The sequence below is a fragment of the Dermacentor silvarum genome, chromosome 1 (assembly GCF_013339745.2).
Source record: "Dermacentor silvarum isolate Dsil-2018 chromosome 1, BIME_Dsil_1.4, whole genome shotgun sequence".
NCBI lineage: Eukaryota > Metazoa > Arthropoda > Arachnida > Ixodida > Ixodidae > Dermacentor > Dermacentor silvarum.
Window position 1 is genome coordinate 328,223,350 of NC_051154.1, and position 20,373 is coordinate 328,243,722.

General features: G+C 47.5%; 1 protein-coding gene across 2 annotated transcripts in view; it reads left to right on the forward strand.

Annotated features, from left to right (window-relative positions):
- Positions 1 to 20,373, forward strand: part of LOC119443052 (serine/threonine-protein kinase 31-like) — a 205,961-nt gene that overhangs the window by 43,511 nt on the left and 142,077 nt on the right. For both annotated transcript variants that reach the window (XM_049660456.1, XM_049660457.1), the window contains exons 6-8: positions 3,050 to 3,253; positions 7,099 to 7,227; positions 18,807 to 18,932. In XM_049660456.1, the coding sequence (XP_049516413.1) occupies positions 3,050 to 3,253; positions 7,099 to 7,227; positions 18,807 to 18,932 (459 nt within the window). The remainder of the gene's footprint in view (positions 1 to 3,049; positions 3,254 to 7,098; positions 7,228 to 18,806; positions 18,933 to 20,373) is intronic.

The window sequence follows — 20,373 nt, forward strand, 5'->3', positions numbered from 1 at the left end:
CCAGCTCAAAATGGCGCCGCTCAAGCTGAACGACCGCTCTCGCCGCTTTTCCGAAGGGTGGTTCCGGGCCTCTGATTGGGCGGAGAGCGCGCGCGCAAGACGAGCCCCCCATTGGCTGGCGCGCCCACCGAGGCGGCCATTTTGCTTTTTTTTTGTTTGTTTGCGTGCGCCGCTGTATCTCCGTTGCTCCCGGTTTCTCGCGGTCGTCTGCTACGCTTGTGTTCACGCGGCTTGCGCACCCACCGTCTTTTCGTCTTGAGCTCGTCTGAAGATAACGCGTTAATCTTACGGAATGAAACGAAAGCATCCATCTAACACACGGCTGAAGATCGCGGACGAAGGCGCGCTACCCGAACGGCCGGAACCACCGCGTCCTAAGCGGCGCATCTAACGTGGCCGTTCATTCTACTGGACGTATTCTACGGCCCATCTGATGTCATCGGATCGTCAGCCAGCGCATCCAGCGGCACTCAAGACTGTGTTGATATGGCATACCATTCAGCGTAAGACCGCGTTGATACTGTAGTCTCCGGGTTCTCTCAAGCCGCCTTTGTCGTAAGGCTTAGACTTGACGGCCAACTCCCGTGTGCTTGCCTTGTACTACCGGGGTTCGGCGGTACAAAGACAGGCAGAAACACGACAACACACGATAGTGTAACAAGTATAAAAAGGGTTTATTGCTCCATGGGAATTCGCGTGGAAGCAGGCTGTAGAGTCGACCTCGACGTTTGTCGTGGTCGATAGTGGTCGAACGAGGTAGGGCACGACAAAGGAAGGGAACAAGATGGTTACCTGAGCTCCGTCCTTCGTCGCAGCTCGCAGTCGTCTCTCCTTTCTCCGGCGTGCGCCGGTCGCGCCGATCGCGACCGCCCCGCCTCGTTCTGGGCTCGGTCCAATGAGCGCGGGGCTCTGCGTACACGTCACCGCTGCGTTTGCAACCGGTTTCCAAGAGGATCGCGCCACCGCACGAAAAGCCGTTTGGCTCCCCGAACGGGAAGAGGGAAAAAGGCGTCTGCTCTCCTCACTTCCGTGGCGCGCGTAAGGACGCGGGGAAATATGAACCTTCATAATTCCCACAATACGGCGTACTATTCAGCGCGGTGCGCGAACGGTCGGCACGAGCGGAACGGCCGGAACCACCTGTTGCGTCCTAAGCGGCGCATCTAACGTGGCTGTTCATTCTACTGGGTGTATTCTACGGCCCATCTGATGTCATCGGATCGTCAGCCAGCGCATCCAGCGGCACCCAAGACTGTGTTGACATGGCATACCATTCAGCGCAAGACCGCGTTGATACGGCGCACTATTCAGCGCGGTGCATGAACCGTCGGCACGAGCGGAACGGCCGGAACCACCTGTTGCGTCCGAAGCGGCCCATTAACGTCGCCGTCGATTCTACTGGGCATAGCTACGGCCCATCTGATGTCATTGGATCGTCAGCCAGCGCGTCCAGCGGCATCCAAGACCGCGTTATTGGATCGTCAGCCAGCGCATCCAGCGGCATCCAAGACCGCGTTGAGTGGGCGAGTCAGCTGAGCGCGCGAGAAGTTCGGCAATCTTGGAAGGAGTCCCTGGCATCATAGTGCGCAATATACCGGAAATTTAAGTTGCTAGTCACAAAAGCTTCGGAAGTCGCAAAATGAGCATCTAGACAGTAGTGATACCAAGGTTAGGCTTTCAAAATGGCACAAGCCAGCAAAGAACCCTGCATATACAGCCCTGGCATGCTGTAGATCGAAGTGTTGTTGAATGACAATAATCAATTTTGGTCATTCAATAAATATTCCATAAATGCGTGACTTTGACTTGAACATTGTGTAAGTTTATTTGTCTATGGAAAGGCTACTTTATTATACAATTTTTGTATTCATTTAGCTTGCAGGCCACTGGAACGGGCACATGAAGTGGTAAATGTAGTTTCTCATGCTGGCTTAGGGGCAGTACATGGCTTTATGACAAGCTTTTCCCAGTTTTCTGGCAGGGTACAGTCATATATTTAGTATAGTCATTCTCGTGAAGAATAGAGCTACAAAATGATGTCATTAATATTGCTTTAGCTGGATTCTAGAAAAAGTTTCAGCTGGCTAAACTTCAGATGCGTTTTTCTCAGTTCGATGTTTTTACACACTGCACTCAGCCTTACGGGGCTTTTTTCTATCATGTTGTGGAGTGACAATAACAAGTTTGGTATCAGTGTATTCGTAATGAAATGATCTAGGGGGTGATGCTATTTATGTTACTCTAGCGTCATTTTATAAATTGCAATCAAAAGTAACAATTTAGTGAAGATAAGAAAAATATATTCACAGTCAATGTTGGTCTCCTTTCTTACCTTTATAATGCTTTCAAACAAATAAAAATAGCATGACCCCCTAGAGCAAGTCTTTGGCATTTACTCTTACTTTTTGTCTTTGAGAAGGATAAATTGCCAAAAAGCCCCGTAAGAAGTACTCATGAAATTTATTTCCAGATTTTAATACTTTCGTAACTAGAGTAGCTATCAAAAAACTAATTATAGATTTGAAATCAGTGTGAAAAATTGATATAAGCAGTGAAGTTTAGTTAAGATAGAACCAAAACTAAAGAAAAAGTTTTTAGAACCCACGTCTCCCCTTAAACCATCATGATGGCAGCCACCATCGTGAAGTGAAATATCAATTCTGGCGGAAGCCAAGGGGAGGTAGCCCAGTACAAGATGTTTTTAGATGTCATGAGAGGTGTTGGCACCTATGAAATGATGCTAGACAGTGATACATTTAAAAAGGTGTTTTTTTATATAATGTTCGGGCGCTGTCGTATATGTTCCATGACCATTTGTGACTTGTCTTTGGCTGTCGTATATGGATGACGGGGATGCCCAGAGGATTAATGTGTGCACCTCAATACCCTGCCAAATGCCGTCTGGTGCCCCACCTTTTTCTCATGCTGCATTGTTTGCAACATTTTGTCGTAGTCCTTTCCCCTTTGTAGTAGGGCAAATAAATGATTGTTTCATTTCTAATCATGCTCTTAATTCAACTGCTTAATTTAGTTTTTGTTTTTTCTACAGCTGCCAGATATTCTCATGCTTTTGGGAAAAGTGAAGCTTCAGAGAGAGCAGTTCTCAAGTGACCCTGATGTCAAGGACATTGTTGAGATGGCTTTGAATATCTACGAGACCTGCCGGCAGATAGCCAAGCCAATTCAAAGCCTGGATTCTGCAGTCACTCGCTATCAAGCAGCTCAAGAGGCCATCGAAAAGTGCTGTGGCTTGGTACTATATATATATTTGCAGTTTTTATTTTTGTAAAGGTCAGTGTTCTTGTTTGTCCATTTTGTCAAATCCAAAAGTTGTATGATCCGATTCCGCTGTGGAAACCCGCCTATATGCAATGTCCTGGGTTTTGTGACATTAGTGTAGTCTTGGTGAACTTGCCATAGAACCAACAGAGGACACATGAGAAGTACTGCCAGCTTCTAGCAGCTCCCTCACGGTGTCCTCTCCATCAGGTAAGGGAGTGCACCATTTGGATGCGGAATGCTCCGACTGGTTTCCGGGTTCCCTCCAAGCTTCCTTTTACAGCGAAGCTGTATATGGCTAAGGCAAGTTCATTGTTCGGGAACTGGCTCGTTGGCGCCGCTCGGCGCAAACGCGCGAACACGTTCGTGCCACTGCTCATGTGTTTGTCGTCTTCTTCCACAGCTGGCTCCGTTGCCGCTCATCATTCTAGCGTAGAATTTGACTGCTTTTCTGTCGACGTAATGGGGAGGCCGCAATTACAGAGCTATGAGCCATTCATTGTCTTACGCGACGGACAGGTTTAAAGGGCCCCTAAAGCACCTTAGATTTTTTTTGAACATTTCAAGTATACACGTGCATCGAGTTCAGAATGCCGTCACGATCAACGATGCCAAACGCTGCAGCACTACACCTCGCGGGCGCGTCACAAAACAAAAAAAGAAACAATGCCGTCCTCCTCTCCTGGCCTTTCCGGTATCCCCAGCGGTCGTCACGATGTCACCAGGGTGCATCTGGTGATGTCAATGCGGGCGATGATGTCGATTGGTCAAGCAATAACCTACGACTTCCGGTTAGTCTGCTAGCAGGTACGTGCGCTCCCTGCTCGTGTTGCTCGCTTGTGTGCACTTGCGAATCAGTAATTACATCCTGCAACGCAAGTGCCAAATCGCTCGCGTTTCAACACAGTCGTGCTTAACGGTCAGATTAGCTGCGCAAAGAAAGTGTGACAGTGCTGGCCTTTCTAGACGTGCGTGCAACACAGGGTCCAAAGCGGCACACTTCGCATGAGCACGGGCCGGCACGGGAGCAACAGCGGATAGCCGAAAAGCGCTGAGTCGTGGCTAAGGCCTGTCCATGTTACCGGCACGGTAACTCACCGCACGCCGTTTGCCATTCGTGGGCTGCCATTCGACGGCGGTTTTGCTCGTGAACGCGGAGATTTCCTTGCCGTAGAGAGGATGAGACCGAGACCCATTTGTGCGGCAGCCTGACTGCCGCTGATCGCTCGACGGCGCCGATATCGTCGCTACGGCTTTTCCGGTTCACTTCAAAGATAAAGCCAACGGCGCTTCGGAAGGAATTACCGACGCTCACAAGCCACAATATTTTCTTATCGTTGTTATCGCTCTTCGCAATAATTGTACACAAAGAAAAATACGCTGATATTAGCGTCGTCGGCGGCTCCGATGCGAGCACAGCCGAGCCGGTCGTCTCCCGTCGGTAGCCGTGCACTGCAGCTGATCTTGACAAATATCGGAGCGCTCGTACATGTTTGACGTTTGACAGTGGGTATCGCTTTTCATAAAATGTACAATTTATGCATCGCTTTATCTAGCGGAAAATATTTTGCTTGGAACAGAAGCTGCAGCCGATGTTTTTGTCACCGGTGGCGCAGGCGCGCAGCTTCGCGGTCGTCTATTAGCCCCATGGAGGAAGAAAAATACTCCATGATTGGCCTGTTGATCGTACGTCAGACGTTCTACGGCACTGGAGGCTGGTTTGCCATCAGTATATTTGCCGCTAGCGTGCACGTGCCTTAACTGGAAGTGGACAGTGTTTTGAGAAGCGCATTGGTAATGACCAATGTCACGTGACATTTGGAGGAGCACTCGGCAAGGTCTCCTCCTTGCTGACGAGGAGAGTAGTGAACTAAAGAGCGAAATGAGCGAGGGCCATATTTCGATCATCAAATGCGTGTAACTCCGCTTTTACGGCACCATTTCGAAAAATTCTCGCGGCTACATGTTCATTGTAGACTCGTGCACAACAGCAACATCACAACTAAATTTCGACCTCTGGCTGGTTTAGGGGCCCTTTAATAACAGAAGTGATACGCAAATGTGTGTGCGTACCTATCGTTATAATGACCACCAGTCAGGACAATAAATATGTTCGTACCTTTGTTCAAAATTCTGTCACCCCTCTAAACAGCTTCGCTGGTGGTCCACCTTCACAGAGTGGAATGATTCATGATTTTTTCTTGCGTTCTCTGCCTTCTCTTCGTTCGTTTCCCATCCACCTCTTCACGTTGCTCAACCACCACCTGTCTTTATTGCTTCTTTGACATATTGTAGTTTCTCTCGGCATTTTCTCTCAGCAGCACCTGCTCCCGTTAGTGTTCTTGGCAATATGTCATGCCCGGTGTCTTCGTGCAGTGCTCACAGCGGTTTTGGCCACATACTCCGACGCGTCCATTGCTTAGTTTCGCGTAAGTGAAACTATTTTGGTAAATGATCACCTGAGAATTCCGCCCTAGCACGTATGGAAAGCAGAAAAGCATGTGCGAAGATCGAACAGATTTGCCACAGGAAGGCCACAAGACTTCTCAAGTGTCTGTCGTGGAGTTTCCGGTCTTGCTTGGGTCGTCTTACCCAACACTGCTGGCTGCCACCTCGGACAAGGACATTGTTACAGATGCTGCTGTGTGTGTTCGTGGATGTGCTGAATGCCATCGACAATATTTGGAGATTTGTCCATGCTGGTGGCGACGTCGTAGGTGACCGCCTTGTAGGCATAAATAAGCTTAAAAGACGGCTCTTGCTGCGTAGCTAAAAAAATCCATAAAAATAAACCAATTTCAAAAGTCTGTAAAAAGCAAAAAACGTTATAGAATGCTGGCGAGCGTGGGTCACGATGCATGGTATACTAAACCTCTCCAATAAAGTCGGATTGGCTTCCTTAATGGAGTGTTCTTTTCACATTTATTTTTTGGGGGCGGTTTTGGTTTTTTGAGTCCTGCAGTGTATAGGTTCATAGCAAATTGAAGCTCCTCGCAACATCTTCACGTGAAACTGTAAATTCTTGACATAATTTTTGTTGGTATTATTTTACGACATTTTTGTGTAGTCCTGATAAGGTCATATAATCGGGGTTCCACTGTATGTATATTTTCAGTTCTAATTTTGAAAAAATACTTTTTGTTTCTCCATGTTGTCTAAAATATAGTTTAACTTCTTTTGGTGATTGTTCGCATATAAGTTTTCCTGTTTCTGGGTATCCTGCTTTACTTCTGTCTAGGAGTAAATACTGTAGCTTTTGTTTTCGTTTATTGAAGTAAATTGTTGTGAAGAGTGCAGTAAAACGTCTTCGTAGGATGCGTGTGCCCATCATATATAACACCCAAGTAACTTCTAGAATGTGGCAACAAGATTTCCAAAGTGGCGTGATGCTTGCATCAAAGGGCATAGGTCAGCAAAGTAATCTGAACTCATTGAGACTCTCACAAAATACATTTTTTGCTTAAGGCTCACTCGAACTCGAACTTTGTGGCTTTGTGCTAGTCAGGTGGGTGACAATTTCCTCTTTTATGCAAAGAATCCTCCTGATAAGTAGGTTATGGGGCATGATATTCAGACTGTCTTCCTGCTGTCAAAAGTGGAAAATGAAGCTGTATTTTATATAAATTTAATCTAGATTGCAATTGGATATTATTTAGTAGAAGTAAAGTTAATATGCTACGTAATTGAATGCAGTCATCACGTCAGCATCTGGTGTACACTTTAGACACACAAAAAAAAATTCATGCAATTTGTTTGACTGTGTGAAATTTATCATAAAATGTGACACAATCAGTCAGTGCTACTTTTACTTTGTTGCAGCACCAACTGCCCGCATTGAGAGCTGAGCGCGATGCGGCCTCTGAGGAACTTCGGCAGCAGCTGCAAGCCCACAAAGAGATCGCAAAAGATGCTGACCAAGCGAATCGTCACAATGTCGTGCTTATCAAAGTGAGCTGTTAGTGTGGGTACTTGGTGTTGGCTTTCAATGTCTGTCATTTTCAAATTGTATTGTTCACTTTTTAAAGCGAAGCTTTATGTCTAGGCGAAATTGTATGTGGCCAGGCGAAATCGCCTGTGTACAGAAAACTATCATCAGCATTGGCTTGAGCCTCGTCTTCTTCCGCAGCTGGCTCATTGGCGCCCCTCGGGTTGCGCTTGTGCTCAGAACGTGCATGTGCCACTTCTCCCTTGTTCGTCGTCGTCACGTTGTATCTTGATAATATTTCAGTCGTATATTGAGAATAATTAGAGAAAAACAGGAAGTTTGTAAATGCACCTTGAAGCGTACCGCTTTTAACTTTTCTGGTGTACACGGCCAGTAGCATCTCCTAAATTGTTTAATCTAAATGCTATAGAATTCTAGAAGGAAGCTTTCTGTGATTTTTAGCCAACCAGATGCTGTTCGCATTAACATCTAGCCCTCCTTCCTTTCTTTCCTCTTCTTCCTTCCCAAGCAATTTTACAAACATCCTACCAACAAATATATTATTCTAACTGGAACTTGAAAGGAAGCTTTAGCAACAACCAAACCAAATTTGATGATTGTTGTATTTAAAAGAAAAAGTTAAAATCTAGTGATTGTTGGTAGCAAAATGTTTATTTCAACCGTGAATGTTTTAATAGAAATTGCTTAAAACTAAATTTTCAGAAAACGAGGCTATCGCATTTACAGTTCTGTAATTCAACAATGTAAAACAATACTACAATGCTGTAAATTGCATCTTATAGCATTCCTTGGTGGCTGGCCCTGTCCTCATCTCCCAATTCCCCAACTCCTTTACCCTTGACAGGCCGATAAGCCATCCCTATCTCAATAAAGCTTTACCATACCATAGTAAATCTATACCTGACAGAATTGTTGTGGTATATATAGCTGTCAAATTGGCCCCTAATATGCGAGTAGGACTTTTGCAAAACCCTTGTAAACGATTTGACAAATTCATGTAAGATATGTAGTGATATATCACATTTGTCCGCTTTGGATGCTTTTCAGGGAATAAGTTCACAGAAGTTCAATATCTGTTCTTGGTACAAAGGTACAAATTTCTAAACTTTGTGCTTTATCTTTTTTTTTTTGAGCTTGCCAATTTTTGAACATTCCTTTTAAAAGTATTCAGCCCCTAAATCAAACTTTCGCTTCCATCCGTCACTAGAAATAAACTTTCTCTCTTAAGTGCACCAAAATTGATTAAAATTGGTCCAGTCGTTATCTCAGAAAGACCTTTCTGCTTTATACACTGGAATCTTGATCATACGATCACGGCTCATACGAATTTTCGGATGATACGAATTTTCCTGTGGTCCCGGCTGAACCCCATTACTTTGCAACGTGCTAGAGAACGGTTGTTACGAATCGATTTTCGACCTGCGTCGGTTGATACGAATAAACGCCGCCCCACCGACGGCCTCGAAAAAGAACAGCACACAGTCACGCACTTTCTCCCTTTCTCTTTTGGTGCAGAGGCGCGGATGCAGCGCCGGACAGCACGGAGGCCGCGACTGGGTGCGAATAGTTTGACGCGGTGGCACTTTTCTTGTTTTTGCGTGCGGCCGCCGCAGCGAGCGAAGCTTCATGCAGTCTATCGCTTCGACGGAAACTGAGCGGCGTAAGCACAGCGCATACAAAGGTCAGAGCCCTGTGGAGGTCGCTTTCAAGATACGATGCGCGCGACAACCTTGACAGCTGGCACAGGCGCAAAGAACAAGAACGCATTTGTTGGCAGAGTAGAAGCCGCCCCCCCCCCCTCCCTCTGTCCTGCGCTGCCTTCCCGCTTTGCTCCTTTCGGTGGGAGATTGCGTCGCCAGTTACCCTTGCGCCCGGTTGCAAGATTTGGTTCCCCGCAGCACAGCGTCGCCCCCCCCCCCCTCCCTCCCTTCCTCCCATACCCCCTGCCCTTTCGTGCGACGGAAGCGGGGCTGGGCTCGACTGGTGCGCCCGGCCGTGAACGGAAGTCTCGTTTGCTCTCCGCTGTGCGTTCGCTCTCCGTGCGTGAAGGCGCGCGTCCCCCGCGCGAAAGGCGGACTTTCATTCGTACATACGGCGCGCGGTGACAATTTTATTGCCCTTGGACTCATGCTCCACGTCTCATGCTCCTCCTCTGCATCGCCTTCGTTGATCTCCTCTCCCGTCGGTGGGTGCACCTCGTTGGGAAGCGTGCTCGCTACCGCCCTTGTCGGCGAGATTTTCCAGCGGAAGCCACATTTAACCGGTATTTCGTCTCACGCGGCTGCACTGTAAGCAGTATGCGTATACATGGAGTTCTACGGGAGGGTAAACGGGAGTTGGAAAAGGCCGCGTTGTAGCCAGTTCTGCACTATAAACAGTTACGTTATAAGTGATCTATACTGTAAATGCTTTTTACGTACGCGTGCCTGAGTGAGTTCACCTCCGACTCTTTAATTTAGCTAGTTTTAATTGTGTTTTGATGATGCGAATTTTGGCTAATACGAATATTTTTCGTGACCCCATGAGATTCGTATCATCGAGATTTCACTGTACATCTATTTGAATAGGTGGCACGACAGTTGAGCCCAAGCTAAAACTTCCTTTTAAGGGAAAGCTTTAGCTCGGGGGCTCCCATCTAAATACATTGACATTGGCAATAATTTTCCTGAGCAACCACTGCACCGAATTTAGAAGGAGAATTTAAAATGTAGTGATTTCAGAGAGAAATTTTTTATTTAGGCTGCCAACATTTTTGTACAAAATTTCATAAATATTGCAATATTTCAAAAACAAAACAATAAGTATACAACTCTGTACGTCAGAAACTAAAAAATATATTGTAATTCTTTCAACTGCGCTTAATAATACATCTAAAGTGTACAAAAGTGCACGTCACCCTGAAATATTGCACTCTGCAATTTGTGAATGACATCTCCAAAACTCTTTTAAACATTGTAACAACACAAAAGTTGTAAATTCATAAAGTAAGTGTCTGCTTTAGATACTCCCATAGGTGCAGTTTGTAGAAATGTGATATTTGTTTTTGATTCTGAATTATGGATTTGTAAACTTCATGCTTCCATTTTTTTTCGAATTTACCGAATATGGGCAATTGTAAAAAATTACATGACCTAAATCAGCGTTGTAATTGTTGAAGTCACTTTAATTGACCTTTCTCTCTTAAATGCAACAAATTGAAATCGGTTCTGCGGTTTTCTCATGAAAGCATTTCTGCATTTCAGATGTATTGGAGATACCAGAATCCGCGATAGGCCTCAGCTTAAAGCTTTCTATTAAACAATGCAGCACGCCAGCTTTATAGGAAACCCACAAAACAGAATGCTGGCATATATGCAAGCTGCAGCCACAGTGGTGCAGCCACAGGTCAAAAAGAAAAACGGTCAAAAAAAAGAAAGAAAAACGTTGTATGGAAGCTTCGCAGGAGCACTTATCTTGGCCAGACATTTCGTCCCGAATGCTGAGGAGCTGTCTGGCGAGGTGTCTGCCAAAATCGTCGAATCATTGCCAGTTGAGCAATTAGCTAGCCGTCTTCGAGATAATGCTGATACATAAGCACACTCCTTTCAGAGTACCAAGATGACGCGACTCTCAGGGTGTTCTTTTTATTGTGTTTCTTGAGTACAGTGCATCATGGTGTAAGTCATGGCGGGGATTTCGAGTTCTCGGTCGATACGCCATGTACCGTATACACTCGTGTAAGGGCCACACTTTTTTTCGCGATTTTGATGGGGTGCGGCCCTTCCATGGAAGTCTGAAATTTTTGTTCAGTTTTCTATCCACGTATGCAAAAACCTATGCCAGCTCTTCCTTTTGGCCGCACCACCGACGCACGCACTTGTCGTCGACATGCAAATTCCAGCCGGCTGCACGTTTTCCATTCTTTTCAGCGTATGCGACAGCTTGAAGTTTGAACACAGCATCGTATGCGGTTAAGTGTTTTTTCTTTTCTTCGCAAGCGGTTGTGCTATAGACAGTTGTCAAAATGAACGGCGGCACAAAGGATCATTGGCGCTGGCGAGAAAAGCGACAAGCTCTCCCAGATAGTGCCGTGCGCCCGAAGCTCACTGATAGCGCCCGTGACGAAGCCACAGGACAGCTATTGCCATCTGGTGGCTCCCGCGAAATGTGCCGTACGCGAGACGCGATGATGCTGCCGTTTTCTGGCGACATATATTTTTTTTCAAAATTTGGACTGTCAAGTTGGGGGGAGCGGCACTTACACGAGCGCGGCCCTTAGTCGAGTGTATACAGTAGTATCGAAAAAGGAAACTGAACAAAATGTACCCAATTCCTCGGTATGAATCTAAGATATACGAGGTCTGTTAGAAACGTATCCGATCTTTGGTCGAAAAAAAAAATGGCATAACTGAAGCGTTCGAAACCTAATCCCCCTCAAAGTAGTCTCCTTGGGACTCCATGCACTTCTGCCAGCGGTGCTGCCATTGTTGGAAGCATTCCGAGAAGGCCTCTTTCGGAATGGAGTTTAGCTCAACTGTCATTTAGCTCAGCTGTCAGCAGCCATAATGTCCTCTCTTGTCTGAAATCACACTCCTTTCAATGGCCTCTTGATTTTGGGAAACACCCAGAAGCCGCAGGGGGCCATATCATGAGAGTAAGGAGCCTGTTGAACTACAGGGTTTGGTTTTTCGCCAAAAAAGTCTGAATCAAGTGCGAAGTTGCTTTTGCTCCACCGTGAGCAGCTTCGGCACGAATTTCGCTGCAGCTCTCTTCATGGCCAAATCTTCGGTGATAATGGAATGTGCAGAAAAAATGCTGATGCCCACCTCTTCCGCAATTTCTCGGATAGTCACACAATGGTCCCGCATCACTACAGCGTTCACTTCGGCAATGACCTGGTCATTTCGGCATGTTGATGGCCGACCGGAGCGTGGCTCGCTCACACCGATGTGCGGCCGTCTTTAGACCGGTTGTACCACTCCCTACTTAATCTGTGTGCTGCTCACAGCACCGTCACCAAAAGCGATCTAAATCTTCCGAATGGTTTCCACTTGGCTGTTGCCCAGTTTCTGGCAAAATTTGATGCAGTAGGGCTGCTCCAGTCGCTCCGCCATTTTCCTTGCAATGAAAAAAACCGACGAGAGCACTGCGCACTACCTCACTCAAACGTGTCCCAGAAACTGACGCTATCGGCAGGCGGGAAAAAGTTCGCACATGCGCACGAAGGTTCAAGGTCGGCTGATGCAAGCGCGCTTGTTTCATATTCATCAGGTGCTCGCGAAAAAAAATAAGGTCGGATACTTTTCTAACAGACCTTGTATTCATTTGATAGCATGTCTAAATTATTGCAATGTGGTGTGTACACAGCTGCCCACAAGAGGCTTGTTTAAAGCACCGTTGCCATCGATGAGCTAGACAAAGCCGGATAAACAGCAAAATCGTGCCACCATATTTTTTTTCTAGTTGGTTCACACTGCAGCCATCATGGCTACATTTTAGAGCCTTAGGCTTAAGAAATGCCTTGCGGGAAATAAGTTTGTCATTTGGATTTCGCAGGATGACTCTCTTTGGCTTGTGGCGACAAACGACCATGTAGACCGGTAAAGTCTCGGCCTTCCGAGGGAGAGGAAAAACCGACACTCGATCTCTTAGCGTAGCATGTTCAATCTGTCTTGGAACGCCAGCCCGTGCCGGCGCGTGCCAACCGCTCATGCCTCGTGTAGACGCGAGCATCTACCTAATTCTCATGTGTCGCCGATGTTGCTGCCATTACAGAGGGCTCCCTCCCCCCCTACCCCTAGAGAGGAGGAAATTCGACGAATGATGAAAAGTCCATGTGTCTTGGCATTGGTCTTGGGCGTCACGTTCGAAGGCGGCGTCAATCGATGCAGCAGGGTTGCGTCGCACATTGGTGGGGCCGATGGCACGGGTGCTTCAATGTAGGCGGGTTTAAGACGTTTCAGGGCAATTGTCTGATCGGCCGTTGACGTTCACAACAAAAGTCGTGGGACAATGGTCGAGAACACAATATGGCCCAGAGTAGTGCGGCTGCAAAGGCTTCCACACGGCACAGTTGCACGAAAAGGTGTTAACAGAGGTGAGTGTGGGAGAAACGTACGGAGACCTCGCTTCTTGCGAACTTGTAGGCATGGGGCGTATCTGGCTGAAGAAAGCTTGCAGTTCGGCAATATAGTCAGCAGGTGATGGCATAGGTGTTTTGCTGGTGGCGACAAAGAAATCGCATGGAAGGCGTAGGTGAGTGCCGTAGACTAGCTCAGCCCAGGAGCAACCTAGGTTGCTCTTGACTTCGGCTCTGATGCCAAGTGAGACGAGAGGCAAATGGAGAACCCGCTTCTCCGGCAATTCATGCACCATAAGGGAGGCTTTGAGATTCCTGTGAAAACATTCAACAAGCCCATTGGACAGTGGGTGGTATGCAGTTATGTGAAAACGCATCGTTTCAAGTAGTTTGAGCAGCTCATTGAAGAGTGCCGAGTCAAACTGCCGACCACGATCGGTGACTATTGTGGATGGGCAGCCGAACCTTGCATTCCATGTAGACACGAAAGCTGCTGCAACAGTGGGCACTGAGATTTCAGATATAGGTGTAGCTTCTGGCCACCGTGTACAGCGGTTGATGCATGTCAGTTTATAGCAGTAACCTTTCGAAGGTGCGAGAGGGCTGACGGAGGTCCAGGTGCACGGTGTCAAAACGAGCATCCGGCAGAAGAAAAGACTTGGCAACTGGGATGGGATGACGCTGGATCTTAGAGCGTTGACACAACAAGCAGCAGCAAACCCAATCACAAACTTGCGCGTTTAGTCGAGGCCAAACGAAACGATTGGAAAGAAGCCTCTGTGTCGCGCGTATGCTAGGATGCGACAGGTTGTGCACGGCGGATAGACGTCTGCAAAGGGATGCAGGAATGTATGGTCTAGGTGTGTCGGTAGAAGTGTCGCAGACGACGGACGTACCATCTGGAGTCACAACGACGTCCTCCAATTTCAGGGACGTTGACAAATTCCGGAGTGTATGAAGTTTGGTATCGTCGCGCTGTTGACTACCGAGTAAGTCGACATTGATGATGAAAGCCTCCGGTGTCAATGTGGAAACAGCATTGACACGACTCAGAACGTCAGCTGGAACATTGTCGGTGCCCTTGATATGGCGGAACGTTCTTGTAAACTCGGAGATGTAGGAAAGGTGTCGACTCTAGCGGGGCGAGTAACAAGACGCTGAGCGGTTTATTGCGAGCACAAGGGGCTTGCGGTCTGGGAAGACAGTAAATGCACGGCCTTCTAGGAAATGGCAAAAATGTCTGATAGCCAGGTAAATGGCGAGTAATTCACGGCCGAACACGCTGTAGCGAGACTGCACAGGCTTCAGTTTCTTGGAGAAAAAATAGAGTGGATGCCACGCATTGTCGATGAATTGCTGCAGAACGGCACCAACGGCGGCGTTTGAAGCGTCGGTCATGATGGCAGTGGGCGCATCTGGCTTTGGGTGTCTAAGCAGCGTGGTGTCAGCGAGTTCCGAGTTGTGAAAGCGTTAGTGGCCTCTTCATTCCACTGAAGCACTTCTTTACGTTTGTTCACCAGAAGAATGTTAGTGGAGCCATAAGTCGTGCGCAATCGGTGATGAATCGGCGGTAGAAATTGGTGAAGCTTGGTGAATGTGGTCGGGTCGGGGAAGGTCTTCGATGACGCGAATCTTGGACAACAGTGGTCGAATGCCGTTAGCGTCGACGATGTGACTGAGGAACTCGAGTTTGGGTTGACCGAATTCGCTCTTGGCGGCGTTGATGACAATCGCTTTACTGGTAAGGCATGAAAACAACAACCGCAAGTGGCGAAGATGTTCTTCTGCGGAAAAGCTTGCGACGAGAAGGTTGTCAATGTATGCATACACGAAAGGCCTCTGGTGAAGGAATCGATGAAACGCTGAAAGGATTGGCCCGCATTCCTTAAGCCGAAAGGCATGTGGGGAAATTCAAAAAGACCGAAGGGTGTGGTGATGGCGGTCTTGGGAATGTCTTCTTCAGCGACCGGTAGTTGATGATAGGCGTGAACGAGATCGATCTTAGAAAAGATTGTCGTGCCGTGCGACGCTACCGAGAAGTTCTGATTGTTCAGGGGAGGGTAGCGATCAAGAACTGTAACATTGTTTAGTGCCCGGTAATCGCTGCATGGGCGCCAGTCTATGTCTTCTTAGGCGCCATGTGAAGTGATGCCCAATTACTGGAGGAAGGGCGGATGATGCCAAGTTCCAGCATATGTTCGAACTCCACGCGAGTGTTTTTGAGTTTCTCCGGGGACAAACGTCAGGGTCGGAAATAGACTGGTTGGCCAGAGGTGATGATGTGATGGCACACGTCATGTTGCACCGGTTGTGTCCAGTCAGGCAGGTGCGTCAAGGTGGGAGACTCGCATAGGAGCGCGGTGAAAGGTATGTCCAACAAGGCAGAAATAGGTGCGGTCGGTGATGTGCCTGATGATGGGACGCCTGGAACAGATAGCTCGGTCACGGAATCCAAGAGACGGCATCGTTGAACGTCGACAAGGAGTCCATAGTTGTGCAAGAAGTCTGCTCCAATGACTGCACGACGGATGTCTGCAGCCAGGAAAGCAGTGGAATGCTTGTTGGAGGCCAAGGTTTAGCATGACAGAGCGTGACGAGAAAACTGGAATCCTGGTGCTGTTGACGGCTTGCCCCCTGCCTTTTAATTATGACATGGCAGCTGCGGTGGCTACATAATTCCTCATGCTCTGTCAAGCCGACTGTCTTGCCAGGATTTCCAGTGGTGGCGCGCCCGCCTTCATTATATGTTGTGTTGGTTACTTCATCTCATTCTCCACTGTCCGAAACTTTTTTCCTCCCCCTCCCCTCCCTCCTATGTAGTTACAGTAGAATCCCACTGTTACGTTCCCGGGTACTGTGTTTTCCATGCTGTTACGTTGTTTTACGCCGGTCCCGGCATAGCTCCCTTAGGAGCCAACGCATTGGTAACCCCGCTGTTGCGTCGCAACTGTGGGACCGTTCCTGCATCATGCGCTGGCCCCCCGCGCCGGCCCGAGCGGCCATTTTTACTTTTCATGTCGCTTGGCTTGGTGGCTTGATGATGGCATTGGCCGCACAACTTGCTGGGTCGACACCTATTACGTATTTTCGGTTTCCCCCAGCAAAAGGATGGCCTTTGAGTTTCGTATTTGCTATCTAAAGATGGTGTCGATGATGCGTTGGGGCCCTAAAATGGTTTTTGTGCATAGATGTTCCGTTTAGAGTCAAAGAGCGATAGCGCCGTCACCACGCGCCGTATGCTGTATGTGTGAGTGAAAGCGTGCAAGGGGAGCCGACGACTGCGGCCAAATTTCGTGCACGCAAGAAAGAAAAGCGGGGAGGAAGTGGTAGGAGATTCTTGAAAGAAGAAGCGCGTCTTCCGTCGTGCTCGAGGCACCGGCAAGGGAGCGAGGGGGAGGGTTAAGTGCGTACTGCGTGGTGGTGCGCGGTCGCACGGGCTATATCATGAAAGCAATCTGCGTTGACGGCAGAGTCTACGCAGTGTAGGTGCATCGGTGGCTTGTAGCTGTGTGCATACTGTGTGTTCTCGTTGCTCAGTTTGCGTTGAAGCGATAGACAGCAGCACGAAGGTCACTTTGCTCGCTGTTGCTGCGGTGCTTCCGCACGCCAGCGTTTGAGAGCGGGTGTCCGCACTGACTCCATACTTGCTGATACAGTAGAACCCCGCTGTTACGTTCCCGGGTGCTGCGTTTTCCCGGCTGTTACGTCGTTTTCGGCCGGTCCCGGCACAGCTCCCATAGAACCCAATGCATTGGTAACCCCGCTGTTACGTCGCAACTGTGGGACCGTTCCCGCATCATACGTTGCGAACTGCCACACCGCGCCGGCCCGAGCGGCCATTTTGACTTTTCATGTCGCTTGGCTTGGTTGCTTGACGATGGCATTGGCCGCCCAAAGTGCTGGGGGCGACATTTATTACATATTTTCGGTTTCCGCCAGCAAAAGTATGGCCTTTGATATCCGCTTTTGCTATCTAAAGATAGTGTCTATGACGCGTTGCGGCCCTAAAATTGGTTTTGGCTCATAGATGTTCCGTATAAAGTCCAAGGGCGATAACGCCGTCGCCGCGCGCCGTACGCTTTCTTTCGCGCGTGAGACACATACGTCGGCTCCCCTTGCACGCTTTCACTCGCACATACAGCATACGTCGCCGCGCGCCGTATGCTTTCTCTCGCGCGCGAGATGCAGTCGTCGGCTCCCCTCGCACGCTTTCACTCGCACATACAGCATACGTCGCCGCGCGCCGTATGCTGTATGTGCGAGTGAAAGCGTGCGAGGGAAGCCGCGCGGCCGTATTCTGAATGTGCGAGTGAAACTTGCGAGGGGAGCCGACGACCGCGTCTCGCACGCGAAAGAAAAGCAGGGAGGAGGCGCGCCTCCTTCCGTTGCGCTCGAGCCACCAGCGAGGGAGCGAGGGGGGGTATCGGGCAGCGTTGTGCTCTGGCATCGCGGCGGCGCACGCGCGGTATCGCGGGCCTTATCTTGAAAGCGATCTGCGTGGGGGCAGATTCTACGCAGTGTAGGTGCGTCGGCGGCTCGTGGCTTTGTGCGTGCTGCGTGTTCTCGGCGCTCAGTTTGGGTTGAAGCGATAGACAACAGCACGAAGGTCACTTCGCTCGCTTCTGCAGCGGCGCTTAACTGCGCGTGTCCGCGCTCATCGAGTGTGATGTGTTCATGTTTGCCTGTGGGCGATGACACCATGTTTGTTAATTAGTTAATAACCGAACGTTTACAAGTTTATACAGACGATAAAACTACTATTCTTACTTTGTATAGCTCATCACAATCGATACTTCGGCTGTCGGGCAAAACTACTTTTTGTCGCACGTAAGAATTAAAATAATATTGTGTGCAGTTCAACACTACTCCCATTTCTCAATTTTTCCTGTTTCCTGGCTCTTGCGTTTCCCGCCTCTTACGTTTTTTTTTTACGGTCCCGTGAAAAACGTAACAGCGGGGTTCTACTGTATAGTTAATAAACAAATGTTTACAAGCTTATACGGACAATTGAACTACTATCCTTACTTTGTATAGCTGTCTACTAATTTGCAATCGCAATCGATACTTTGGCTTTCGGGCGAAATTGTGACTTTTTTTTCACACGTAAGAATTAAAATAAAATTTTTGCAGTTCAACACTACTCTCATTTCTCAATTTTTCCTGTTTGTCGGCTCTTGCATTTCCCGGCTCTTACGCCTTTTTTTTATGGTCCCGTGAAAAACATGAAAAACACTTATACATTTTTTTAGGCAGGTATGCTATATTTGCTTTGTTGGTATGCATATTCTCTTTCAGGACCTTCCTGTTGCCTCTAGATTTTTTGCTCACACGTGTGAATGATGCGTTTTTAGGACTTCACGAGTGCTTCGCACTGTCATTTTGAAACTATCTCTCAGTTCATATTTATGCTAATGTATGTGGAGGTTTTTTAGCATTGCTGTACCACTTTATTTCACTTGAAGTTTAGACTGGCTTTGTCTATTAAGGGCACTATGACTAATGTTTTCTTTTTTTTTTCTTCAGGGAGCCTTGACTGAGCTGAAACAGGCCTTTGGTGAGCTGCTGGCAGTTTCTGGAGGTGCCTCATTGAACATTGCAGCTGTGCCTCTGACCTTTGATGAACTAAGCCAAAGCATTGCTAGACTGAAGGTGAGAGCAATATTTATAATAGATTCTTTTATTAACATGTTAAACTGAAATTAAGCTAAACCGTATGCATGGAGCTTAAAAGGTCACACTAATGACTGATTAGTGTTTGGTCATTGGCTTACACATAGTGCGATTGTTCCCAGAAACACAGATCTTTGAATGGATATTCAGGATTGGCGACTTCTCATACACAGTGCAGCTCTAAATTGGGAACTTTCAAGTACCGTATTTTCCGGTGTATAAGACGCAATGTTTTTCTGAATTTTTCGACCGTGTGTCTTGTAGAACGACTTATGTGCGTTTTTTTTTTTTCGGAAAAACTGCCGTCAAAATTGGATTCGATGTCATGGCCACGCGAAGCGCACTGGTTGACTTAAGGTGGGAGGCCACACTCAAAAGTCATTTTTTTGCAAATATTAGATTTTTTTGTTTTTTATATTTTAAGATCCCCAAACATTTAACTACCTATTGCAAAAAACAGTATCACGATTAGTTTGGGCGTTATAGGGAGTTTTTGAACCCGTACCCTCGTATTGCGAAACCGAAACTAAATTGCATTGGTTTCGGAAATCAGTTATATTTCTTTCTGTAATTACTATACTGAGTATTTTTTATTATCAGCTGTTTGTATTATTAAATGGTATTCTTATGCTTGTTTATGCGTTTACTATTCTTCTAAAATCTCTATAAGAACAGCCACAAGGGGGATCCTGACGCTCGAAGAACGTTTGTTGTTTACCTTGGTCAGGCGTCGCTTAGCTGCTGTTTAAATTGCAAATTGCGTTTTTGCAATGCTCGCAGTTGTGAAGGCATAAAAAGTAGACCACTTAGACCACTTTTTAAGTAGTATGGCAAAGGTCAGAGTGCACAGAAGACGCAAACGTAAGTTTGCCGGGAACCAACACACGACGAAGCGTCTGTCTCCTGAGCTAGTGGACGCGGGCGTTTCAGCAAGTGCCAAGAAGCTTGGGAACAACGAGAAAAGCTACGAAGCTCTGTTGCCAGATCCTGCTCTCCAAGGGAACAGGATAGTTGACTTTGATATCCTTTGTTCAGTTTTTTCAGTGCTAGCATGCCCTGAATGCAAGAATTCATCACTGAAGCTGGAAGAACGCTCTCATCAAGGGATTTGCTCTACCTGTGCAGTTGTGTGTGCTGTGTGTGGCTTCGAGCATTCGTTCAATACATCGAAAAGAACGGTGCGTGCTAATGATAACAATGTTCGACTGGTGTATGCAATGCGCCAGTTAGGGAAAGGGCTTGCAGGTGCTACAACATTCTCCAAAGTGATGAACATGCCTCCCTCTGCGCGCCATTCCGCCTACGACAGAACATTATCTCAACTGTCTGCAGCAGCTGAAAAAGTAGTATCGAAGTCGATGACTGATGCTGTTGCAGAAGTTTGTCGTGTCATAAGGAGTGATGAGTGCGGTGTTTCAGG